Source organism: Mauremys mutica, chromosome 10, assembly GCF_020497125.1.
Source record: "Mauremys mutica isolate MM-2020 ecotype Southern chromosome 10, ASM2049712v1, whole genome shotgun sequence".
Classification (NCBI taxonomy): Eukaryota; Metazoa; Chordata; order Testudines; family Geoemydidae; genus Mauremys; species Mauremys mutica.
The window spans coordinates 56,819,644-56,844,328 of NC_059081.1; the positions used below are offsets into that span (position 1 = coordinate 56,819,644).

Consider the following 24,685-nt stretch of genomic DNA (forward strand, 5'->3'; position numbering starts at 1 on the left):
ATGCAGTCCTGTGCAGGGGCGGCGAGTTGTATGGGCCCGTGCTCCACCAATATGAAAGCACAGGTGCCCAGCTCCACCAAAGTTAGGGGCCAGGTCTCTCTCCAGGCCCCGCCTGCCACCCTGGGCAATTAAAAAGGGCCCGGGGTCCCCCCCACCACCTCCAGCAGTGCAATGGTGCTAAGGCGGCTTCCTGCCTGCCCGCTCCTGGAAGTAGCCAGCGCGCCCCTGCGGCCCCTGGGCGGGAGAGGGGGACTAATCACACACTGCACCCACTCTGAGTGCCGACCCTGCCAACTGCCTGTAAGCAGCGGTGTGCAGAGACCCCTCCAGCCCCCTGCCTAGGAGCGTCTGCCAGAGGGGGGTGTAGGTCACTTTCGGGAGCCACCCAAGGAAAGCACTGCAACCCTCACCCTCTCCCACACTCAACCCCCTGCCCCAGCTTAGACCCCACACCCAAACTCCCTTCCAGAGCCCCACTCCTGCCCCCCAATCTCCTGCTCCAGACCAGAGCTCACACCCAAACTCCCTTCCAGAGCCCCACTCCTGCCCCCCAATCTCCTGCTCCAGACCAGAGCTCTCACCCAAACTCCCTTCCAGAGCCCCACTCCTGCCCCCCAATCTCCTGCTCCAGACCAGAGCTCCCACCCAAACTGCCTTCCAGAGCCCCACCCTTCCCACACCCAAACTCCCTCCCAGAGCCCCACCCCTGCCCCAGACCAGAGCTCCCACCCAAACTCCCTCCCAGAGCTCCACCTAGGGTGACCAGATGTCCCGATTTTATAGGGACAGTCCTGATTTTTGGAGCTTTTTCTTACACAGGCACCTATTACCCCCCACCCCCACCCTGATTTTTCACACTTGCTGTCTGGCCACCCTAGCCCCACCCATCCTGCACTCAAACTCCCTCCCCCCGGTACACCAATCCCCTGCCCCAGACCAGAGCTCGCACCCAAACTCCCTCCCAGAGCCTTGGGCAGCTGCGGGGCGGTCGGACCCGTTCGGGGCAGCGGGCCCAGGCAGGCCGCGCACCCTCTGGGCCTGGCTGCCTCCCATCCCCCCTCCTGCGCTGGCCGCAGGGTCAGCAACGGGCAGTTATCGCTTTTACTTGTACTGCCGCCTCCCTTACGAGGGAGCCGTTAGGCCCGTTGGAAAAGGTCTGGGACACGAACAGAACCTGTGCGCATGCGTATCGCCATCCCCTCTCAGCCCTTTCACGTTGGTCTTTCCCCTGTTCCATTTCCAAGAAGACGCGGGAAGCGAAACCGCCAATAGGGGGAGAGCTCCCCCAGACCACGCCCCTAAATCTCTCTCTGCGGATAGGACCTATCCCCTCCGCTCCGACGGCACCGCCCCTCGGCTCGCGCATGCGCTGTAGGCCGGCGGCAGGTGTGGCCTGGTGCTGCGGCCGCGGCGCGAGGCCCAGCGCGGGGCTGGGGGCTCCTATGAGCAGGCGCTCGCGCTGCTCGCCCGCCGCCAGCTCGGTGCTGAGGGGCCTGGTCGGCTCGGCTTTCCTCTGCCTGTCCCGGGCCATGAGCCTGTGCCGAGCCCCGCCGAGCTGCGGGGCGGGGCCCTCGGGCGGCGGCTCCTCCCCCGCCCGCCTGAGCCCCCCTTGGCTGCGGCTGCCGCAGGTGCCGGGCGCCGACCCCGGCAGAGCCAACGACCTGTTGCTGCTGCTGCCGCCGCCGCCGGAGCAGCCGCAGCCGCCTCGGCATCATGTCGTCTATTTCCCGGGGGACGTGCAGGTACCGGCCGGCGGGGCGGGCGGGGAGAGGGGCCGAGCAGCCCGACTCGCTGCCCCGCGCTGTTCCCTCCCCCAGCGCAGACTCATGGGGGCGGGGCCGCCTCCTGCCCCACTCAGAGGGACGCGGGGCGGCAGCCCTGGTGCGGGCTCCCTGTGCTGCTAAGTCAGGCTAAACCCACTCTGGCGAGGCGAGGCGCGTTATGGTGTGTTGGGGCGTTTTCAGACTGGCGTCGCGTGCTGCGCTCCTAGCACCTGTCAGCGTGTCCATTACAAACAGGTCATACACTGCTGTGAAGTGGTGCACTTGGGAATGTTGCTCCTTTGGGCAGGGATGGTGTCCCTAGCCGCTGTTTGCCAGAAGCTGGGGATGGGTCACTTGGTGATGCCCTGTTCTGTTCATTCCCTCTGGGCACCTGGCATTGGCCACTGTTGGAAGACAGGCTAGTGGGCTAGATGGACCTTTGGTCTGACCCAGTATGGCCGTTCTTATGGCAAGCATTATAAAAATGCTGCTATAGATAGATAAATACAGTCCTGCCCACTAGTGTGGCCTATTAGTGTGATTATCTTATAGGGTATGTATTGCAACTCAATGTTAAATGTATTGTGTGCTTGGATCTACTGGGAGCTACTTACATTTGGATACTGTGAGAGTTTTTACAGTTAAGTAGAGTGAAAGTTGATGCCTGATTTGTTTCATCTCTCTGTAGTGTGCGCACTGCAGTTCTGGTTAGAGTGAACAGCTCCCTATTGTACAATTGAATTGTTTTGTTAGGGTGAAAATAGAATTAACTAAGATGATGTGTGCATATGTATGAAAATTATTTTAAAAATCTAATAAAACAAGATTGGTGTGAAATGGAGTGGTCAAAAATTAAGGTTGCTCTAGAATGTTAGCAATTTACCCATACGTTATCATCAGTAATGTAATAAATCTAACAAGAAACAGGACATGGTAAATCTCAAACTGTGGAGCAGCATTAGCTCCTGTAGTCTTCTGGCTCTTGAGTGCTTGGTTTAAGGTTCAGTTAACAGAGGGGAAGCGGGCATGGATCAGCATTCATGTTGTGCTCCCTGTCAGTGCCTGGGCAAGCTAAAGATCCAACGAGCAGACCAAATTCAGTGATGCACTCTGGTCACGAGCAACCTGAGGTACGTTGCACATATGCTAAGAAGATAACTCTCTCTTTTTCTGACAGTAACTCCCCATGCATTAATGCATTATAAAATGTTAAGTCTGGCTATTTAGATTTGGAAGCTAATAAGCTACACAGGTGAAGTTTATAAACTGCTTGAACCAGGGCTCATAGGCTTGTTCTTTCACAGAAACTCTTACCTAAAACCAGTAATTAATGTTTCTTGGCCTGAAAGTTCTTGACACTGGTATCAATAATTGAGATGTTCAGTTACAATAACTTATTGTGGCAGTTGGGAGCATTTGAGTGGTTTACAGTCACTAACAAATTCATACTCGCAACGTATTTCTGAGGTAATGAAGTATTATTTATTGCACAGATGACTCAAAGAGATTGAGGCCCTGATCCTGTAAAGGCTTACCCACATATTTAGCTTTGTCTCTGAGTAGTCCTATTGACTTCAATATTTCTATGGTGAAGAAAGTAGAAGAGTAACTTTTTGTTAGGGGAAAAAACCCTTTTCCTCCTCCATAACCAGAATGAAGCAAAAAAACCTGCACAAAATTTTATCTTGCTTTTTAAGGTTTGTGACTGTGCAAAGAATCATAGACCTAGTTTACAGAGGACAAAGTCTGGTTTGTCAAGAGTCGTGTGTCATTTCTCTTGCATTATTCTTCATGAAAAGCTAATCCGTTCTAGTCCATTAATAGAAATAGGGCTGTGGAAGACCACCCATATTTCTGAGAGTTGTTTTTGTTTGCACTGCTAGCCAGGTGGATATAAGTAGAATGCATTACCTATCTTAAAAAGAAATGAGATCAATTATGTCTTTGATTAGTTTCCTGTGTATTTTTATCCTTAAAATGTTGTTAAAATAGTTTTACATTTTAAATTTAAAGGTCAAACAATAATGGTGATTTAGTATTTTTGTGAGGTTGAATATAATTTAATGTAATCTGTAGTCTACAGAATCTTTGCCTTTTGAAGTGGGAATTCACCAGAACACAATAAAAATCAACACTTGGAGACTGAATGCTGAATTTGGGTAACATTTTGCTATAATATGTGTGCAGTGAGCAACATCTTTTCTTTAAGACTTGTTTAAGTTTACATATCTTACTTATCAGAAAGAAAACACGTGCTTCCCATTTTGGAGATTAACCATCCTGTGATCTTGGGTATTGAATGTCTCAGAGACATACTTTCCCAAAGACAATCATGTATCCCTCTCTAGCAGCCAGCCATAGCCCTTTCCATAAGTACTTGTGGTAGTGTGTGTGAAACAAACCAAAAGTTAAACCTTTGCTCACCAGAAGCACTGCACTCTTACAACATAGTAATGTATTGTCTGTCTCGTTTCTTTCAGAACTATCATGACGTTATGGCCTGCCATCCAGAAAACTTTCAATGGGAGTGCTGGAGTTTAGAAAACATTGCTACTATACTCGCTCGCCGATTCCCTAATAGTTATGTTTGGGTTATAAAATGTTCCCGTATGCATCTGCACAAATTCAGCTGCTATGATAATTTTGTGGCAAGCAATTTGTTTGGAGCACCAGAACACAGCAGTGACTTTGGAGCTTTCACACACCTTCATGCATTGCTAGTTAATGCATTCAGTATCACCCAGAACATTTTGCTGTCCCAAAAGAGTATGTATAGTTTCAACAAGGATGAAACAATAGCTGTTAAGTCAAAATCTGTTCCTACTACAAATGGTTGTCCAGCATCAGAGAGAGAGAGAAATTGGGAACATTCTGATAATTCTGCTATGAGTTTTGGTACACCATCTGCTATAGGTGAAGCATCATTTACTTTGATTGGCTTCAGTAAAGGGTGTGTGGTTTTGAACCAGCTGCTTTATGAGTTAAAAGAAGCTAAAAAGGACAAGAACACAGATGCCTTTATAAAAAATATAAGAGCATTTTACTGGCTGGATGGTGGTCACTCTGGAGGAAGCAATACTTGGGTTACTGACCCTGAAGTGTTGAAAGAATTTGCGGAGACAGGGATTGCAGTTCATGCTCATGTTACACCTTACCAAGTGTTTGATACAATGAGGTCATGGATTGGGAAGGAGCACAAGACATTTTTGCAGATTCTTGAAGAATTTGGTGTGCAAGTAAACAAACTGCTTCATTTTGCAGATGAAGTCCCTTCCTTAGATAACCACTTCAGAGTTCATGAAGTATTTTGAGACTTTGAATACACGTGTGTACTGTTCTTTGCAAAAGCACTTTTGACATTATAAATCTTGTATGGTTACAATTTGTTGCGCGCTGACAGTCTCTAAAGAAGAGCACTAAATTCATTCTAATGTGTTAATCTGTATATATATAAATTCATGTGGTTTAAGAGGAGGCTTGGCAAAAGAGCCTAGATGCTTTTGCTGATATTCCTATAGCAAGAGAGATTGTATGACACTCGGGGGAAAAAGTAACAGCTGTCCATATATAGATGTATTTTTTAATGTAACAGATGGACATTTTTGTGTAAAATGTTTGTATTTAATCTGAAACTGATTTCTGTGGCCAAAATTTTCAACCCTGCTGCCTGAAGTTAGGAGCCTAAGTCATATATTGCTGTCAGTAGGAGTTGTAGATGCTCAGTACCTCTGAATGTCAGGCCACTTTTATTGGGGAAACCTAATTTTGACCTCTGCCAGTAGAAGACAAGAATCTTTTAGCTTTTTGGCATAAAGGAAAAAATGATAGTTGGAACAGTCTTGGTTATATACTTCAGTGCAAATTGTACTATCTGGGTAGTTTAAATCTGCTAGTTCTGTAACTTTTTCCGTAAATGAAGCAAAAGTAAAAATGACATTTACTTTTGGAATAATGGTGCCAGTCTCTTCTTCCTAATAGCCACGGAAAGGGCAAGGTGCTTATGAAAGTTCCATTAACTAATTGCTAACCATCTGCCATTGTGTAGCCTTTCATTTGGGGACTAGAGAATATTAAACATGTAGGTATAATTTTTTAAATGACCAAGAAAGCTCGTTAGTGTTTAGTTTACTGTTTCAACATTCCCTTGAGGCTTGACTAACTTTTACAACTTGTATGCTTTGACTATAACAGTTACCTGTGAGGTGTGTCAGTCTGTTTGTATCTGAAACTTGGGCCCTTTTTGAAATCTGTAACAAATTGCTGTTCATCTAAATCAAGCCATGAAATATATTGCAAGTTATATGGTAAATTCTAGAACATGTTCTTAATTTCACAAAGAGTTTTGAAAGATCAGTTTGTAGAACCATGAACGTTTGTTAGTATATTGCACACACACAAAAGAGCTCTACAGCTTTATTTTCAGAAGCATAATTTTCTATGCAATTTTTTTCTGACCAAAGTGCAAAACTAGATAAGTACAAAGGATGCTGTCAGCTAGTTTAGGCACAAAAGTTGAATGTATTTCAAAACTACTACAAGATGGGTGAGGGATAGAATCTGTTGCCTTACAAGTCTTTTTCATATTTATCCAGGTTATAAATGAATCTTGGCTTGGAAAATCATAACCCTAAAGATAGCCACAGCTGTTGATGAACCAATGGTTGTTTGAAAAAATATTTTTGTCTGGAAGTACGTAAAACAATTGTTACAGCAACCTTTGGTTATGAAGATGGAGCTACCAAAAGTTAGTGTGGGTCTACTTTGAAAAGAGAATGTACAAATTGCATCATACTCAACTTGTTCCTTACTTAGGGTTATATCTGCTTGCTTAGTGACAGTTTTGACTTTTTCCTTCTTTTAGCCCTACAATGCTGAAAGCGGGGGGCTGGATTCTTTTTTCCCCTCATGCATAATCACATAATTGTTTAATTCCCCTCAGCTACCCCTTTGTAAGAACACTGGAGGTTAAATGGATGTCACAAACATAATTTGGCATGTACACATCTTACTGATGGTGGTGTGCAAGAATGAAAAATCCAAGCTAGACTCTAGAGAAATATTTTTAACTTGACAACTTAGCGCAATTGATATGGAAGCAAGTGAAAAACATTGCACACTAAATACCATGTTTTACAGAGTCACTTTTCAGAGTAAAGCTACCTGTTGAGATTAAATCTACTTAAACAGGCTTAAATGTTTGCTCATGAGTGAACAAAAAAATTAGCCTATTCAGTAATTATACATTAAAGTGCTTTAAACAACAGAGAAAATTATAGTATATAGTATGTAAAATGAATTCATAATCATTAAACTTTCCACAAGGATGTGATATCCAGCTTCTGCTGTTCAAGTTTCATTGGAAGCTTTAGCCAGCACTACTTATTGACTATCTTTTCAATATATTTTTAATAACCCTTCTTTATATACACATTCCGAAATAGAGGATTACCCCTGGTAGCACTCTTAACTACACAAGTGGGAATCAGGGTTTTTCTATTTGAAATATATGCTTTAAAGACAACAAAGCACATTTTGTAGCCTGTTTAATAAAAATCTACTAATTGAGAGGTCTTAAGCAAATCATCCATGCTTAGACTGAAAAATACATCTTATGTTCCTTACTGGTGGGGTGGGTGGGTGTGTGTGCGTGTAATGAAAAATCTTTTCCAAAGTCGTGCAGTTATTAATCTTGGTACACAAAAGAGAATTGTTTATTCTGTAATAGGCACATTTCAAAACAATATTCAGTGCTAGCCAAAGTGGAAACCTTCACTTTTAAAAGGATATTACAAACCTGTGAAAAGAGCTATTTATACTGGTTGGCAGTGCCCTCTAGGTGTCTGGATGGTTGTCCTAAGGAAATCTGAATCAGTACAACAGAAGTGGTTTACAATAGCCAGTACATTTGATCATATTATAGTTTCCATGTTACTTTGAAGATAAATGTTCTTATAAAATGCGTTTCCATCTTTAAGAGTGGTTCTTGTTCTAAGATTTGCTATTTGTCCCTGTTTTTTAATTTGAAATATTTTGGCTGTTTTTTCACTCTCTAGACAGTTGCAGTGTTCTTTTGGACTGTGCCTCTGTCATTCACTTCAGTGCATGCTAAAAATATGTGCAAACAATGTGGAAAATTAATTTTTATGGGGGAAACCACCTCAGTGTGAATGTAAAACTAACTATATTAAACAAGGAATCTGCAGTTAACTGGTGTGAGGTATACTTTGTGGATTTGTGTTCATGTACTCCTTGTATTGAATGTTGTCAAAGTGGCTTACTTAAGAAAAGCATAAGGTGGTCTGCTGTTTGGCCTGAGGGACAGTAAAATATTTCGCCTAACTGTATATAGTAAAATGCCCTTTAGAACAAGATTCAGCTCTGTGAAACTGTCAAGGTTCCTCATTACCTATTTAGTGTAGAAGTGTATATATTTTCAAATCTCGGAAACTTCGCTGTAGCAATTTTTTTTAATCCCCCTTTGTTTTACTGAGATAGCACCAACATATGTGAGGATATGTGTAAAAATACCATTCAAACATTAAATTTGAACACTTATTTGTATTTGTATCCATTTAATTATGCCATCTTTTATTTAAAAAAATTCTAAAGGTGACTAAATGAACCATAAAACAATCAAGATGCTTTACACAAGTGCAAATGTAACAGTGTAGGTTTGTACTAAAATTGAATGTAAATTATGATGGAATTGTGGTACAGCAGGTTAAGCAGTGAAACTATCCTAGTTTGTTCTACTGTAACAGTTTAAAGCGAAAAGCTCCCTTGAGAAGTGGTCAGATAATTAACCACTGTACAGTAGTACAGGCATTTTGATAATTTAGATACTACAGTATGTCTAGATGCTGTAATGTACATTGCAGGCCTCTTGCAGTGTGTCCCCCCCCCTTGGGCTCTCCAACTGGGTCTTGGTCTTTCTCCCTACCCCTGCTCCTGCCCTGGTCTCTTCATCACACCTTCCTTGTTCAGTTAGTCCTAGTTTCCACCTTCCACACAGTGGATTCTTCAGCTCATCCTTTTTAGCTCAGTGTCTTTGAATGCCCCTCGTTCCTGATTTTGTGGCAGAGGGTGGATAAAGTTTCAAATCTACTTTCTCTCTGCCATTTATCATTTTGTATACTGGTTTCATATCCCTTCTGTCTCTTCTAAACAGTCCCAGTCTTTTCAATTTCTTTCTGGAAGACTGTCCAAGGAATACACTGGCTGTACACCTGTTGTGGATTGGGGGAAGGAGGAGTGTGGAACTGTGTAATCACAGATTTATAGGCCTAGTCCCAACCCCTGCAAGTTGGGCTTTGTTACATGTAGGGGTTGTGCAACCTCTGCACTGCAGATAGGGCCTTCTGCAGCCATAGGCGCCAACTTCCCCTCTGCCTGGTGTGTGCTTGGACCCACCTCTGGCCCTGCCCCCATTCCACTCCTTCACCAAAGTCCTAGCCCCACCCTGCCTTTCCCACCTGAGCGCCCTCCCCCATTCCATCCTCTTTCCCCAAGTCCCTGCCCTGTATCCTCCCCTGAGTGGGCTGTGTCCCTGCTCCTCCCCCTCCCTCCCAGAAAGTCCTAAGTGCCACCAAACAGCTGTTAGGCAATGGGGGGCAGGAAGCACTGGGAGGGAGGAGCGGGGATGCAGTGCGCTCATGGGGGGGAGAAGGAGGTGTGGGGGGAGCTTGGCTGCCGGTGGGTGCAGAGCACCCACTAATTTTTCCCTGTGGGTGCTCCAGCCCTGGAGTACCCACAGAATCAGCACCTATGTCTATGGCTACTGCATGGTACACTAATTCTTACTGCTAGCATGAAGTGGTGCTGACAGTTCACTCCAATTGTAGCTCAGTACTAGACTGAAATGACATCCAGTCTAATCCTACCTCTCTGTGCTGCTACCAGGACCCAGAGGAGGCTATTTACAAGATGAGATCTTAATTCATTTTAGCTTAGCCATGCTACTTATCTCTTACCTTGCCTCCATAAACACCCACGAGTCTGCTTACCTCACATTATGTACTTTTAAAGAGATGCATTCAACTTTCAGGAAAATACTGGGTGGGAATATAACTCAAGAATGGTGCTGTCTTGTCCTGGGTACTTAAGTTTATCCTTTGTTTCTGTTTTATTCCTCTGCATCCATTTGTCTAGCAACCCTGAAAAAAATTGAGGGGGGGTGGGTGGGTTGAAATTATCTTTCATATCTACCTTTTTGTATAATACCTCAACATAGTCCCAAAGGTTATTGATTTAAGGAAAATGAAAAATCTTCTGTTTTGGACAGACATGATAGAACAGACAAAAGAAGAGTAAACTTCAAATGGTGATGTATTCGGGGGGGGGGATAACCTGAGGATTTGAACTGAGTGCTGATACTAAAGAACCCTGGAGAGAGTTTTGATCTTTAGTTGCAAACAGCATGTCTCCAGTGACCTGCTTGTGTAGCAGGGTTGACACACCAAAAGTTCAAAATAATGGCATTAGTAAATCCATTTACATGTCATCAACTGGGAACCAAAATCTTGATTTGCTTTTTATCTTTTCAAAGTACCCCAGGTTTTTGTGATCTGTGATTAGCTTAGTTTGCTTACTACTGGATTTAGCTCATTTTGTACTTTACGTATTAAAAACAAAGCTCAAGCAGAGAGAGCCCACAGTACAAATACAATTTCCATTATTCTTAATGTTGAAAAGGAAGCATCTGTTTGTGAGAGATGTTTGAAAAAATGTCCTCCTCTAATACTCTCCCCATTCCTTCATGGTCTCTTGGGGGAGGTACAGTGAGTTTCTTTAACTGAAATAGAGGATTAAAGAGACTGGAGCTTAGATGTGAGAGCTGTAAGCAGAGATCAAGAGGAGGTTGCTCACTGTGCCAGCATTCCAGGATGGGGTTTTCCACACCAGCTTCTTACAAGGAAACAAATATTGGGTGGGTGGGTGAGTTGGGATTTTTTCAAAATAGTTGTGCCTTTCATTTGCCTGGAATGAGGTTTTGCTTTTCTATTCATCTCCAGCTGATAGTAAAATGTTTCCCATCATATCTGAATTGGAAAGAGACACAGTTAAAAGTAAAATATATTTGAGCTCCTCTGAGAACAACCTGTGCATCTCATATTGGACAAGAGATTCACTTTGGTTATTCCCTCAAATCTTGTCCTTAATATTTCAGAAATTATGTAACTGAAGCTACTGCATCCTTTACGGTTTTCCTGTTCAAGAAACATGCCATAGATACAGTATAAATACTTCACTGGATGAACTCGGAAAACCTTGATTCATGATGGTAAAAGGGGAGTTAGCCCTACATCAGATTCCCAACATTGTTAGCTAGAGACTAAATACGTAGTTCAGAACTGAGTGTTCATCTTTTTTAATTTTAATTCAAATGTGATGTAAAAGTTACTGTTTCCAAAAATTACCACTAGTGAAAGTTATTTTTCCTCAAGCGTGGGGTGTGTGTGTGTGTGTGTGTGTGTGTTTAATTCCCTCCAAATTGTGTTCCAAAAAGCAGCATGCTTCATTAGCAAAGATTTAGGGATTCAGGTAGACTTTACAACCTAAGTACACTTAATGCCAGAAATGTAGGACAGTGACATTCATTTAAACAACGACTGGTGACGTTTTATTTTGATTGAACTGAAGTCTGACTATTAAAGTTTAATTAGGGTTTAATTTTTTACTGGGGAGGGGAGGAAGCTGGAGTAGAGGAAGAGTTACGAGTGGAAGTATAATTGACATTACTAATATTTTACTTCAAGCAGTAGTTTAGTGCCAATTGAAGGGCAGTTAGTCACCACACTGTTTGATTAACATTTCTAATGAGAGCTTTCTAGTAGTTTTAATTTAATCATTCAACACAGTAGGGGCTCACAAATGTGAAAGTATATTAGGAAGTTAATAAGATCAGTTGAAATCACTTTATGGAAATGTTAACCCTTTCCATAAAGGTAACATAGACCAGATTAACAAAGGAGTTTAGCATCCAACAGCTCCCATTGGCCCTGACTCTGGAAAGCAACCCTATCCAGGAAAACACTTACGCATGTGCTTAAGTGCCTTCCTGAATTGGGGCCATTGAGAACAGTGGATGTGGCTGTGAGATGAGTACTTTAACCACTTCAGTTAAGTGCCTAAATGAGAGCACAGCTGCTCTAAAACTGTAGGTGCTGAGCACTATGAAAAGACAGCCCCATGCTGTTTTCTCATTTGTGATACTACGTTTATATTCCATAATGATATAAATGATGTAGTAACAAGCATTTCATTACTACAATTCCCATCACCATCCCTCCACTAGTAATGATACTTGAATTTAAACAGATCTAAATTACTAATATCCTTGAATCTAGACCAGGGATCGGCAACCTTTCAGAAGTGATGTGCCGAATCTTCATTTATTCACTCTAGTTTAAGGTTTCGCGTGCCAGTAATGCATTTTAACATTTTTAGAAGGTCTCTATAAGTCTATAATATATAACTAAACTATTGTTATATGTAAAGGAAATAAGGCTTTTAAAATGTTTAAGAAGCTTCATTTAAAATTAAATTAAAATGCAGAGCCCCCCGGCCCAGTGGCCAGAACCTGGGCAGCGTGAGTGCCACTGAAAATCAGCTTGTGTGCCGCCTTCAGGGTTGCCTACCCCCATCTAGAAGAAACCCTTTTGATTGACTATATTCAAGACAAAAGTCTTGTAGAGGATAGTTGACTTCATGGTGGAGTACACCTTTTCTCCCAATAAAAACTCAGCTCCCTGTTTGTTTCTACCCACCCACACCCCAAGTGTTCTCTAGGAAACATGCTCTTAGTCCAGCAATTCGGTTCTCAGGTGCATTTCTTATGTACAAACGGGCTCTGGACTGGTTTAATGGAAAGCTCTCCTAGCTGTTCAAATAACACTTTCCATGCAAACAGGCAGGTCTGTGGTCTTGTTCTCTCAGGCTCTCTCTCAGCCTTCCAAAGTAGCCTTGACTTCGGTAACTCTTTCAAAAGATATCTCACAGAACAGTAACACTCCTTTCCACTTCTACAGTACATTTCAGACAAAGAACTCAAAGCACTTTGTAAACATTAAGCCTAACAGCCCTCTTTAAGGTATTATCTCTAGTAAGAAACACCTTCACGACACAGTTGCCAACTTTCATATGGTAAATAAGCACCCCGACTTCCACAATAAGCCAAACATCAAGCTAATCCCATTTTAAAACAAGCCATTCCCTAAGAACCCTAACACTCTATGGGACTAGATCCCCGCGGCGTTCAGCCTGGAACTGTGGTGGGCCTGCTGTGAACCCTTGACTCTCTCCCACCTTGCCAGGAGCTGATTTAAAAAAAACAAAAAAACAGCTACAAGCCCAACAAGCAACTCAAGCCAATTAAGCCAAAACCATGCCCAATTTCTGTTTTTTTTTCCTCATGGGTTTGGCATGTCTCCTTCACAGTTGTCTAAAAACAGTCATGAGTCAGCACCTTTGTTTATTACCTGTCAAAGGGCTGGTCTACAGTTTTTGAACAGATTTAACTATATAGATTTAGAAACTGCAGCCTCTAATGTGGATGCAGTTATATCATATTCTACTTTCAAGGTCTCCATTTCAAATATAAGCAAACATTTCTCTCTTCAGCGTGTAGAAAAAAACAAAACCCTTTTTTTAACAGATTTTGAGGAGCACTCTTCTGTTTGCTGTTGTCTTGTTCTTTTCAGCACTGGAGTGCCAGACTTTTCCAAATCGCTGTCACCAAAGGAAGTGTTATTGCAAAGTTTACCAAAGTTTGGCCAAGGGACTAATGCAGCAGGGCATCCCAAAACTGGGGAAAGACAAATCATTTGCAGAGCCCTAAAAATTTTCAAATGGAGGTGCAGACCCCTTTGGAAATCTTAGACGTAGTCTGCGAACGCCCAGGACCATAAGTTGAAAACTACTGCTCTAGTGGGGTTTTCAAAGGAGTAGCTACCACATGAAATTACAGTTGAACCCTGTTATGTCGCCGGCCTAGGGGTTTGCCAAAAAGCGTCGAGATAACCGATGATTGAGATAAACTCCTATCCACCCCCCCACCCCTGAACTCCCCTGCCCTCTCTCCAACACCCCCTCCCTGCCCCCTTACCGCGGTGCCTGCACGTGGCAGGATCCGGCGAAGCGGGACGGGGAAGCGGGGCCGGGCGGCCGTGGACGGGGACCCGGAGCCGGGCAGCCAAAGAAGCGGGACCCGGTAAGCGGGCCAGGCGGCAGACGAAGCGGGACCGGGTAAGCGGGCCGGGCGGGCGGGTGGCAGGCGAAGCGGGGACCAGGTATTCGGGGATGGGCGGGGACGGGCTGGCGGGGACGGGCAGGGACCGGGTATGCGGGAGCAGGCGGGCGGTGAAGCGGAGCCGGGCGGGCGGCGAAGCGGGGACCAGGTATGCGGGGCCGGGCGGGCGGGGCCGGGCAGGGACCCGGTATGCGGGGGCGGGCGGCGACGCGGAGCCGGGCGGACGGGCGGGCGGCGAAGCGGGGACCGGCGAAGCGGAGCCGGGCGGGCGGCAGCCGAAGCGGGGACCAGGTATGCGGGGCCGGGCAGGGACCGGGTATGCGGGGCCGGGCGGCTGGGGACACGGTGGGTCAGGGACGCGGGGAGCCGGGCGGCTGGGGACGCGGGGAGCGGGCGGCTGGGGGAGCGGGCGGCTGGGGAACTGCGCGGCTGGAGAGCCGGGGAGCGGGCGGCTGGGGACACGGTGGGTCGGGGACGCGGGGAGCCGGGCTCGAGATATTAGGGTTCGGCGAATCGACATAACGGATGAGAAACCCATAAGACAAAGAGGGAGTTTGGCGGTTCCACTTGTAAAACGTCGACTTAATAGGATTGGCAAGTTAACCGAGGTCGAGATAAATGGGTTCAACTGTAAGTCTATTCCAGCAAAACTTCCCTTCCCCAGCCATTATTGCTGAAAATGTTGAGTTTCTGTAATGAAAGCTTTAAGCTTGACCTCTGAAACATAAAAATCCTTTCACAGCAAAAATTATCAGTTAAACGATACAAATATGCATTAGTGCAGGTTATACCCTCTAATTTTTGCTTGAGCCATAGTACCATACAGACCAGCAGGGTGGTTTGCATGTTCTTTTGTCTTAGTGTTTCCAATCCGCTCTAAAATGTTAAATAGTAATGTGTTAACACCACAAACACCAGAAAAAGAAATAGTCTGCTCTCAGTCCCTGCTGCTCCGTCTCTCTGTGAGGGAGTAACACGTGTCAAACCTTTCAGACAGAGACCAGAATCTATCCCCCACACCATTAGCTGTCTCAAAAATAAGTAGGAAGCTTACATGTATTTGCACTCCAATCAATTTTTGGAAATTGTAGGATTTCATGTATTCTTCCCATTATGATTAGCAGAATTTGCACTTATTGATATTGGCCTCTGGGTCAAGCCCTTGTATATAAGCTACATTATAGGAAATACACTGCCGCTGGGTGCTGTGCATCTGTAACATATTTAGCCTATGCAGTGCATTTACGAGATGTCCAGAGACCTAAACTGGAAAAACACATTCACACTCAGGGAGTTGGGAAGTGACGTCTGTGTACAGAGAGTAAATGACAAACCTGCCAAGTAATTATTTTTGAAAGTGGTGAAATAATGGACATTGGTGCTGTTAACAGAGTTTAGTATAAGGGCCACTGTGGGTAAAATCCAGCTTGCCTTACTTATGCTACTAGCCCCCCAAGAGGACTACTTGTATAAGTGAAGCAAGTAGAGTTTCATCCTAAGCACTTAGAAGGGCTCACCCTATTCGTCTACTTCTGATCTCAAATGTTTTCATGACTTGTTTGGGTAACACCAAGGGTCAAACTCCATTCCTGTCAACAGCCATCGAAAACAATGTATGCCAGAAAGATAGGCAGGGGAGATGAATATATAAATGTCTGTTGGACATTCCATTACATGAGGTTTTTATTTCAATTTTTAAAGTGACATATTGTTCAGCCAGCTCAGTGCTTTATGATGGATAGTTTAGATAGCCCATGCTAATAGTCTGACATTTATATTTTGACATGCATGTTTTTCATTTGATTTTTCTTTTCCATGGCAACTGTGCTAAGAAAAATACATAATGGATATTATCTAAAATCAAGAGTTGCCCTTAGTAATCCTACCAAGGGTAAATATTGTTTTAAATTCTTTCCAGATGTTGGTTTGCAATAAAATCACTTACATTTAAGATGTGTCAGTCACCAATGTTGTTGCAGTGTAACAAAACATAAGGGGGTGGCCAACTTTTGACTAGTGTTTTGGAGGGTTGCCTACATTTAACTATCTCAACTTCACCTTCTCTTATGACAGTATCATCCATCTTTATTGCTATGTTATATATGCTATTTGAAGTATTTCTTTTTAGTATTATTTGTGTAGTCAGCTTAGAAAAAATAACATTTTGGCAAATACCCAAGCACAGAACTTGCTGGCTTATTGTGGCAAAATTCCATTTTGCTTTTGGACCCAGAAGGGCAAAATCCCACACAACACTAACATGTCCACTTCCAAGCATATTATTTTAGTAACTGTGATTTTAGGTTGACATATATTCACTAATCATCTTAGCTTGAAGTTATTCCTTGAACACGTTGGACCTAATCCACCACTGTGCTACTTCAGTTTTACACCGATATATGATATGATGAAACAAGCTGAATTTACTTCTACATAGTAGCTTCAGGATTTTCACAACTAATCAGGTCATCATCAATCAAAAGAAAAAAACAGATAACGAATGCTCTCAGATGATAGGCTTAAGAAAAGGAATGATCATTGCTTCATTTAAAAAAAAGTTATAAAAAGGAGGATTTAAGATACCAGTTCAAAATGGGACCATGCAAGTAGTGGTAAACTGTAAGCTTTTCCATTGACCTGCCTGGAATTGTGGGTAATCTCAGACCACTTTCTACTAGACAAATATCCACAACACAATTGGCACCCTTATTGGCAATGTCTGTAGAGAGGCCTTAAACTACAGAGGCCATAGAGAGGGAATGATTCATCCCTAGAGAGCTCCACCAGAACACTGGCGGGGGAATGGGAGTTACTGTTGCCAGAAGCAAGAGGACATCATCAGTTTCTATTTTTAAATATAAAAATATAATGGTGCCACTTTAAGACAGGTTGTGTGGACAGCATGTTTAAATGAATGTTTGTGTAAGACAAATAGCTGCATTTACTATAGCATTTGGTTCACATATTGAAATATCCTGTGCCCTCACCCAAACTTCATGCTATACTAAACAAGAGAATTATTTCAAACACCACACTGGGCCATCTCAGCCCTTGATTGCAATGAAGTTACATATAGGATTAATTTGGGGTTAGAATTTTTACTTATAATAAAAGCCACCGAAGAAAAATATTTCAAAACTGCATCCTGAATAATTGTGGCTCTGCAATTGTGGCCTAGAAGCCATTAAGGCATTCCTTTAGATGCTACAGTAATTAGTACTATAGAAAACCTTAACACCTCCACCAGCGGGGACCGCAGCAGAAGAAAGAGCATTTAAAATCCACAGAGCCCTTCTTGTTAGAAGGGAAAAAGGACGGAAAGGCAAAAGGAGTGTGTGTATAAAGACAAGAGACCCTTATGCTTTCTGTCTCCCTAGGTTCAGCCTCCCTGTCCAGCGTCTGTCATCTGGTAGGATCCCTTCCCGACCCTTCTCACCCTAAATAATGAGGAGTCAATTAATAAATGTAAAATCAAATAAAGTGTATTGAAGGGTTCATAACAAAGAGTGGGACAGATAAAAAGGGGAATAAACAGCAAAATGGCATGATACAGTGATTACCCCCTCAATCTCAACCCAATAAACAAATTTTAAAAAAACCTTCTTCATAGATCAAAGCGACGGCAGGTGCTTGGGACCTCAATCCTCTGGCTAATGGCAAGCCTTTGGAGAGGAGTTCCAAGGAGTCCCTTGATGTTCCTTCGGGATCACAGGAAAGCAGAACAGATGGGACACTCGGGAGATGTTGTTTCTTCTCTTTCTCTCTTCTTTTTACAGGTGAGGAAGCTGTTGGAGAAAATCCCTAACCCTTCTACCACTAGGATGGATAGATGCCTGCAGGTAAGACTCGTGACTGTCCCTGACAGTCACTCAGATGGACAGCCCTGAGGCCCTGTCCGGGGCAGCCTTTTATACACTTGCCCAGGAAACCCCTTAGAAAAGGCGGGAAACCCCTTAGGAAAAGAAAAACAAACAAACATTCCGACTGGAAGTTGTTTAGAACTCCAGAAGAAATAAAAGAGTGGGAAAAGTAATCCATAGCTCATGTGGGCATAAAACTCCATTTTGGAACCAACATGGATTCTTGTAGTTACAAAACATCTGAAAGTGAACCCAGCCTAACATTCTCTTCTATTGCCCAGCCCCAAAGTCTTTCCTCCTCTGTCCCCCATAAGACTATTGTCCTACCTACAAGCTTTGACACTCACAGATCAGTAACATGTTGACTGCTACTTGATGCAACCTTCCGTCCTTATGAATTATTTGTATTACTGTAGCACCTAGAGGGTCCAGCCATGGCTTTGTGGCTCAGGTGACCGAAGGAGGATACCAACCACTACGTCAAGCTTGATCTTCTTCCTTTGGGTATATTTGGCCAGCAGAAGTTAGAATGATCTACTGAGCTGGGCACGGAGGAAGAAGGAACAGTGCAGCCCCCTGCAGCTCTGTGGGCTGGCATTCTGGAAAGCTGCTGATGTCTCGCTGAGAGCAGGTGAAGCCAGAATTACCAGAGTGGAAAACAGGTGGATGCAGAATGAGGTAGTGATTCTGTGGTGGAGCTTGGCCCCCAGCCTGACACTGCTTTCTCTTTCTCCCCAGTTCCCAAAGAGGCCTCCAGGATCCTCTGCACACTCTTTCCAGAGATCCTTTGCTCCAATCTGAGAGAGTCCTTGAGTCCTTTCCAAGTCCAGTGCCTGGATGCACAGATCCTACCTTAATTCCTCCCTCCTCCACATCTATCTCTGCAGTTCTTTTAACCACAGAAGTGGAAATTTAGAGGAATCAAGTGTTTCAGTGTTCTCAGATTGCAATTCTGCCCTCAGTATGCATAACTTATGCACATCAAGATTGCCCGGCTGGTTACATTCATGCCTATTCATTAGGATGGCATTGTGCCCATACACATGGTGGGAAGTTATTTTCTCTAAGTTACAGCTGCCAACAAAAATGGATTTAGATGAATAATCTGCACAGTGTTGCAAGGCCAAGCTTCTGCAGGAAGCCCCTTTTCTATCCCTTAGTGGCACATACCTCTTTAGTCCTGCTAACAGCTTTTGACAAGTCACAATTCTCAACACTGTTGGAAGTATCAGACCAACCTAAATGGCAGATAAATGACAAAACCTCACCTACATTTATCTTACGCTGTAAGTAGTAACAGATATTTAAATGGACAATGGCAGCATGTCATATTTGTCAGATGTCCCCTTATCATTCATCTTACAAAACAAGAGCAACATTATAGCTCCATCCATCAGGAAGCAACAGGCTTGTCTCTCAGGAATGGAGTCCACTTGACAGATGCTACTTCTATTCATATAGTCACACAATACATCTCAACTAGTGGAGAGTTCTTGAAGAGCTCCCAACTGATTCCATAGTTATGACAATATTACCAGGGCCTTCCTCTCAAAGCCCATAGCTGTAGAATAAAAATCTCACCCTGATTTATCAAGTACTGTACAACTGGCTGCTGTCAGCAGTAATGCAGTTTGGTGCAATAGCAACAGCTGTGGAGATAGGGCTCCTTATATAATAAAACTATGCAAGTTGGCAGGTCCTTTTCTTTAAGCTACAGCATGACTTTAAACCAAAAAAAACCTGGCAAACTTTGCCTGTAGTTTTTGCTTTCCTGTTGGTGTCTGTGATGTCCTTCTCTGTGATGTCACCACAAGAGGAAGTTGGGTGGATACTCTGTGTCTGCTCCCAGGCTGTTGCTCATAGGACTGAGTTATAGAAGCATTAAGAGGAAGATCTTTCAGAACAAGGGCAGTAACCATGCCAAGAGCAATCAGCTCACTTGGACCTTCTCAGAGGTGATGGTGTCTTTACTGAGCTTTTACCGTCTGAGCTGGGATTAAGGGAGATGCATTTAGTAGTCCCTGCATGCCTTCTCTGAACCCAGCCCAGAGATCCAAGTGAGCTAATATTGAAATACTTCACTGTAAAAGACTGCTCAAGGTTAAGTTCTAAGCCTTATCTTGTGAGAGAGCATATTTTTAAATGAAGACAGCCAGAGATGTGTATTTGACTCTGTTCAAGCATCAGAATATCTGCATGAGTTTCTCCAGTCATTATTTCTGCCCCCTGTTTACTAAGTGTTGGTGTAGGAAACAGTGCTCCTCTTGGAGTATCCAGAAATCACAAGGCCCCAGTCTGGAAGTATTTTATACATTGATTATCAGACCAGTGGTTCCTCAACATGTAAAAGGAATTGCTGATTATAGCCACCCAAGCACTCCCTTCTCTCTCCACACCCCACACAAAGGAAATTGAACTAACCTTCACTCTGACTTTTTAGGGAGCCTGAATTGTATAGGTTTGACAGACAGCACTTGTGAACTTTCAATACTCGGGTCTAATACAGCTCTCAGTTGAGCTGGAGCATGGCTGGGAGCCCCAGATTTCACATCCATTTTAGGTTCTAACAAATCCCATTTCTTGGACTTGTGTTGATTCAATCTGTCTGCAAATAATTCCAAATCAGGGAAATTAAAAGAAAAAAAATCTAGAGGTGCCACTTTAGCTTATACCTACTCAAACTAAAAATTAATGCATGTAAGCAAAATACATACTCACACAACCCAGACAAGGCATTCTCTCTCTTTTCCCTTCTTTTCTCTGCTGAGAAGAACCACAGGAACACACCTGCTGTCCCTGACTGGGTCCTGCTAAGAGCACAGCTCCTTCTCATCACCCCATAATTAGAGGAAAGGGAGGTAGCTAGTCAAGAACCCTGGCTGGTTGCTTGCCTTTTCCTATAGCTGTGCAAGTCCCACAGATCAACAGTCTCCACTACTCTAGAGAATAACCCATTTGGGCTGGAACATTCTTTTCAATAGCCACTCTGAAGAAGACACCAGGATCTAAAACAGAATTTAAATTGCCAATGCTCTAGGTCTTATTCAGGAATATTTATTTTCTGAAATAGTTATTTGAAAGTAAACTACCCCCGGAAACAAAATGATTGTTCTAAATAACACAAACTTGGGTGGGTGTGTGTGTATGTATGTATGTATGTATATATGTATGTATGTGTATGTGTATATATATATATATATATATATATATATATATAATGTATATAATTTTAAATTGACCCCTTACTGTTGTACAGATGAGACCCACATCTGCATCAAGCAGACTACACTGCATGTGGATTAGTAGAAATGGGATCTATTAAAACAACATCTATGGGCTATGAAATAAGTATTCATCCACAAACAATGAGCACTACTGTTTTTATCAAAGTCTTCTCAAAGTGTCTTCAGGTACAGTATCCATATCTGTACTTCTCCCTACTTTCAGAGGAGTTTGGTTGACTTGTTGACTGTTTATTCATAGTTAGTGCTATAGGCTTTTTCTTGGATGCGTAAAACCATTCTCCGGGCATAAAAATCCCTATATTCCTCAGGCAGTTCCTCCAGTGTTTTCAAAGCCCTGTCCAAAATCTGCACAGCTCTGGAAGCAGCTGTAGGATCTTTGTTTCCGTAAGTGTCTGTTTTATCATAGCACTCAGAAGGAAGATGCTTCCAAAAGACATTCACTCCCACTCCAAATTCTTCAGAAATTACATTATGGAACCATAAAGCTGTAGGAAGAAAAAAGTCTAAAAAGATAAACTGCCATTTAAAACTTGATTTCATTTACAACAAAGATGTTTGAACCTTCTCAAACTGTAACTGACATAAGAAATAATCACTGACATTCACTTATGTATAGGTACTTCTGATTCGCTACAGCATATCAAACAGTGAGTTCCTGATCCTGAAGATACTTATAAGCATGCTTAACTTTATGCATGAGTATTCCCACTGAAGTCAATGTAAAGGTAAGCAAGTGGGTAAGTGTTTGCTGGATCAGGGTCAACAGGCTTAATTCTTTGTCCCTTATTCTTGTCATTTATCCCATTACCTTGAATGAGAATACTTGCATAAGTAAAGAGTGCAGGATTAAGCCCTAAATCTTTAAGGGCTCCACTCCTGCAAACACCTACATACATGAGTAACTTCACTCATTGCATACACATTTGCAAAATTAGAACCTTAACTTGCATGGATTCTCAACATGCCAGTTTAGATTACCAATATCAGTCAGTATCAGCCTTGCAAATTCCTTCTCATCTACAGCTACTTTTTTGATGGTCCAGCAAATAGTAAGGATTTTTCATTTGAGACACTTTTGCCTGGACTGCCTGTATTTGTAATTGTGTGTGTCATATGTATCATGTGTCAGCTTTAACTTGAAAGCTACAGCATTGCATTAGTTCTCCCATTTCAATTTTGGAATATTGTTTTTGTTACTTGTTTTATATTTAGTGAAATGAACATATCAGTTTTTTGGGTCTGCATCGTTCACCTCCTTGACTCAATCTTCAGCTTTTGTTCTCGAAGAATGCCTGTTTCTGCTACAGTTTTTTTGGGATGCAGTTATATTTGAAACCTACCATTTTAAAACAAAGTTTGATTTTAAGCTATTTATAACAATGTAAATCGATAATTCCATTTAAGACAGTGCAGGAACACTGATGTGAGATCAGAATCAAACCAAACAATCCTATTTTCTGAAATTCAGGACTGTAGTGAGGGGGCGTGGCCTCCCTCCGAGACTGACAGGGAGGGACTATACTACTACCCCTGGTGGGCGGAGCTGAACCAGCCACACCATGCCATGCCACACCCCTCCCCCTCATCTCCCACCCCACTGAATGCAGGGGTCAGGATAGGAAGTTTAAAAGGCGGGACCTACAGTTCACTTGTGCAAGAGCTGGGGAAGGGAGCAGATGTTTCTCGCCTGCTGCCAAGTGCTGCAGTGCCAAGGACAGCTGACTGACCAGTACCTGGAGGAGTAACAGGACTGCCGCTAGCCGTGTACCCTTGGGAAATGGAGAAATCCCAGGAGCCAGAGAGATACTCAGAAGGGGTAATAGGAAGTAGCCCAGGGACACCAGACATTAGTCCAGTTTTGTTGCCAGAGTCTAGATCAGTGTTTCGGTGGGATCCCTGCTCACTCAGTGGTGGAACTCTCCAGTTCCTACTCACAGAGCCCTTAGCTTGCTTGTTACTCTGCCCTGCCCAGAGGGTCAGAGCCCATAGCCTGCTTGTTGCTCTGCCCCACACAGAGCCCTTTGACTGCTAATTCCCTTGTTGAGCATTGCACTTATAGGCACAACATAGTGAGCTCTCTCAGAGACTGACAGGGAGGGATGGCTAAGGACCACTACACAGACCCTTTTCATTCACATAAAATGGTGCCACTTAAAGTCTTCTTTTTTCTGAGACATTTATCTTGAATGTTTTTAATTATCAGTCTCATTTTACAATATCTGCCAAACTAATGCAGAGGCAAATATATTTTTAAATGCTGCAAAATACATTGATATAGACAAAGATCCAATAACATAAAATAAATATCAGTTTTTAAGATCAATAATGCTTCAGCATATTTGATTCAAAATTGAAAAAACTTGCCGACAAAAGTCAGATAGGAAGATCTACACTGCCTAGATCAAAGAGAAAACGTGTGCAAATGTTTGTAAAATCTGGAACATTACAGCTAACTGTACAAAGTCAGTTCTCTCTGCAAGGTAATCTTCTATCTTCCTTTAGTTCTGTTCAAAATTTAGATATAATATTTTCTTAAAGTAATTCCTACGTCACTAAGTGATGTTGCATAGTAAGAATCAAAGTGATGAATACTAAACAAAACCAACAGATTTTGCATAAACTCTACATCACAATCCACACAAATATCAAAAGAAAGGAGGAATAGGAAACAGCTTCCACTAAATGAAATATCTTCCACTAATCTACGGAATATAAAGTCTGGGTTTTTTAAAAAAACTGCATAGCAATGAGCACACCAGTGGCCAGCTGAAAGCTGAATGACAAGTTTGTTCCTGGTGTATATACATTGTCTTCTTATATAACTATCCCCATTTTCCTTAATAAGAACATAAGAATGGCTGTACTGGGTCAGATAAATGATCCTTCTGTCTTCCGACACCAGCCAATGCCCAATGCTTCAGAGGGAATGAACAGAACAGGGCAATTAGCAGTGATCCATCCCCCATCATCCACTCCCAGTTTCTGGCAGTCGGAGGTTTAGGGATATCCACAGCATGGGATTGTGTCCCTGGCCATCTTGGCTAATAGCCACTGATGCACGTATCCTATATGAATTTATCTAAGCCAGAGAATGATAAAATAAGGTCCAATTTTTTCATAAAGTAGTTGAAATTCATGGTTCCACAAATAATAATAATTCTTCCCTGTTCCCATATCCATGACCTAGGTACTGCTTAGAACGGCACTACAATTACAATTAAAACGCACACAGAGATTGTAGGCCCAAGCCCCAATCCTGTAGACAGTTACACATATGCTTAACTTTAAGCCGGTGAGGAGTTCCAGTAACTTCAATGGGACTACTTAGGTGAGCAAATGTTAGCATGTGCATCAGTATTTCCAGGATTAGGGTTTAAAATGATCACTTGTAATTAACAGATTACTCTTTGTTCATTGCCTAGAGACGAATTGCCCTTTACATTGCTTCCCTCTTAAATACTTCACTAACTCTCAGGTTCTGATCCTGCAAAGTGCTGATGAGGTCTGCAGGAATAATTCAGCTGCCTGCTCCTGATCCCCGGTGCTGTCTCACCTTGCACAGCAAGCAGT

At 43.1% G+C, this 24,685-nt stretch overlaps 3 protein-coding genes across 17 annotated transcripts in view; 1 reads left to right on the forward strand and 2 right to left on the reverse strand.

The window, feature by feature from the left end:
• The window catches only part of FTCDNL1 (formiminotransferase cyclodeaminase N-terminal like), a 39,345-nt gene extending 38,019 nt beyond the window's left edge, over nt 1–1,326 (reverse strand). For 2 of the 5 annotated variants that reach the window (XM_045032990.1, XM_045032986.1), the window contains exon 1: nt 1,175–1,326. In XM_045032990.1, the coding sequence (XP_044888925.1) occupies nt 1,175–1,237 (63 nt within the window). In that variant the 5' untranslated portion in view covers nt 1,238–1,326. Of the gene's footprint in view, nt 1–1,105 lie in introns of all 5 variants that reach the window. The other 3 variants (XM_045032989.1, XM_045032987.1, XM_045032991.1) reach the window with 3 other exon arrangements.
• On the forward strand, nt 157–8,325 carry C10H2orf69 (chromosome 10 C2orf69 homolog). 3 transcript variants are annotated; one of them, XM_045032984.1, is made up of 2 exons: nt 157–300; nt 4,244–8,319. In XM_045032984.1, exons 1-2 carry the CDS (start codon nt 172–174, stop codon nt 5,072–5,074), a joined length of 960 nt encoding a protein of 319 aa, XP_044888919.1. In that variant the 5' UTR covers nt 157–171; the 3' UTR covers nt 5,075–8,319. The 3 variants fall into 3 exon arrangements, with proteins under 3 accessions (XP_044888919.1, XP_044888918.1, XP_044888920.1); XM_045032983.1 differs by lacking the exon at nt 157–300 and adding an exon at nt 1,382–1,742 and having other exon boundaries at nt 4,244–8,325; XM_045032985.1 differs by lacking the exon at nt 157–300 and adding an exon at nt 2,789–2,893.
• Nucleotides 8,326–21,062: 12,737 nt separating this feature from the next.
• TYW5 (tRNA-yW synthesizing protein 5) overlaps nt 21,063–24,685 on the reverse strand; it is a 135,162-nt gene continuing 131,539 nt past the window's right edge. For 6 of the 9 annotated variants that reach the window (XM_045032293.1, XM_045032294.1, XM_045032296.1 and 3 more), the window contains one exon: nt 21,066–21,600. In XM_045032293.1, the coding sequence (XP_044888228.1) occupies nt 21,344–21,600 (257 nt within the window). In that variant the 3' untranslated portion in view covers nt 21,066–21,343. Of the gene's footprint in view, nt 21,601–24,685 lie in introns of all 9 variants that reach the window. The other 3 variants (XM_045032298.1, XM_045032291.1, XM_045032290.1) reach the window with 2 other exon arrangements.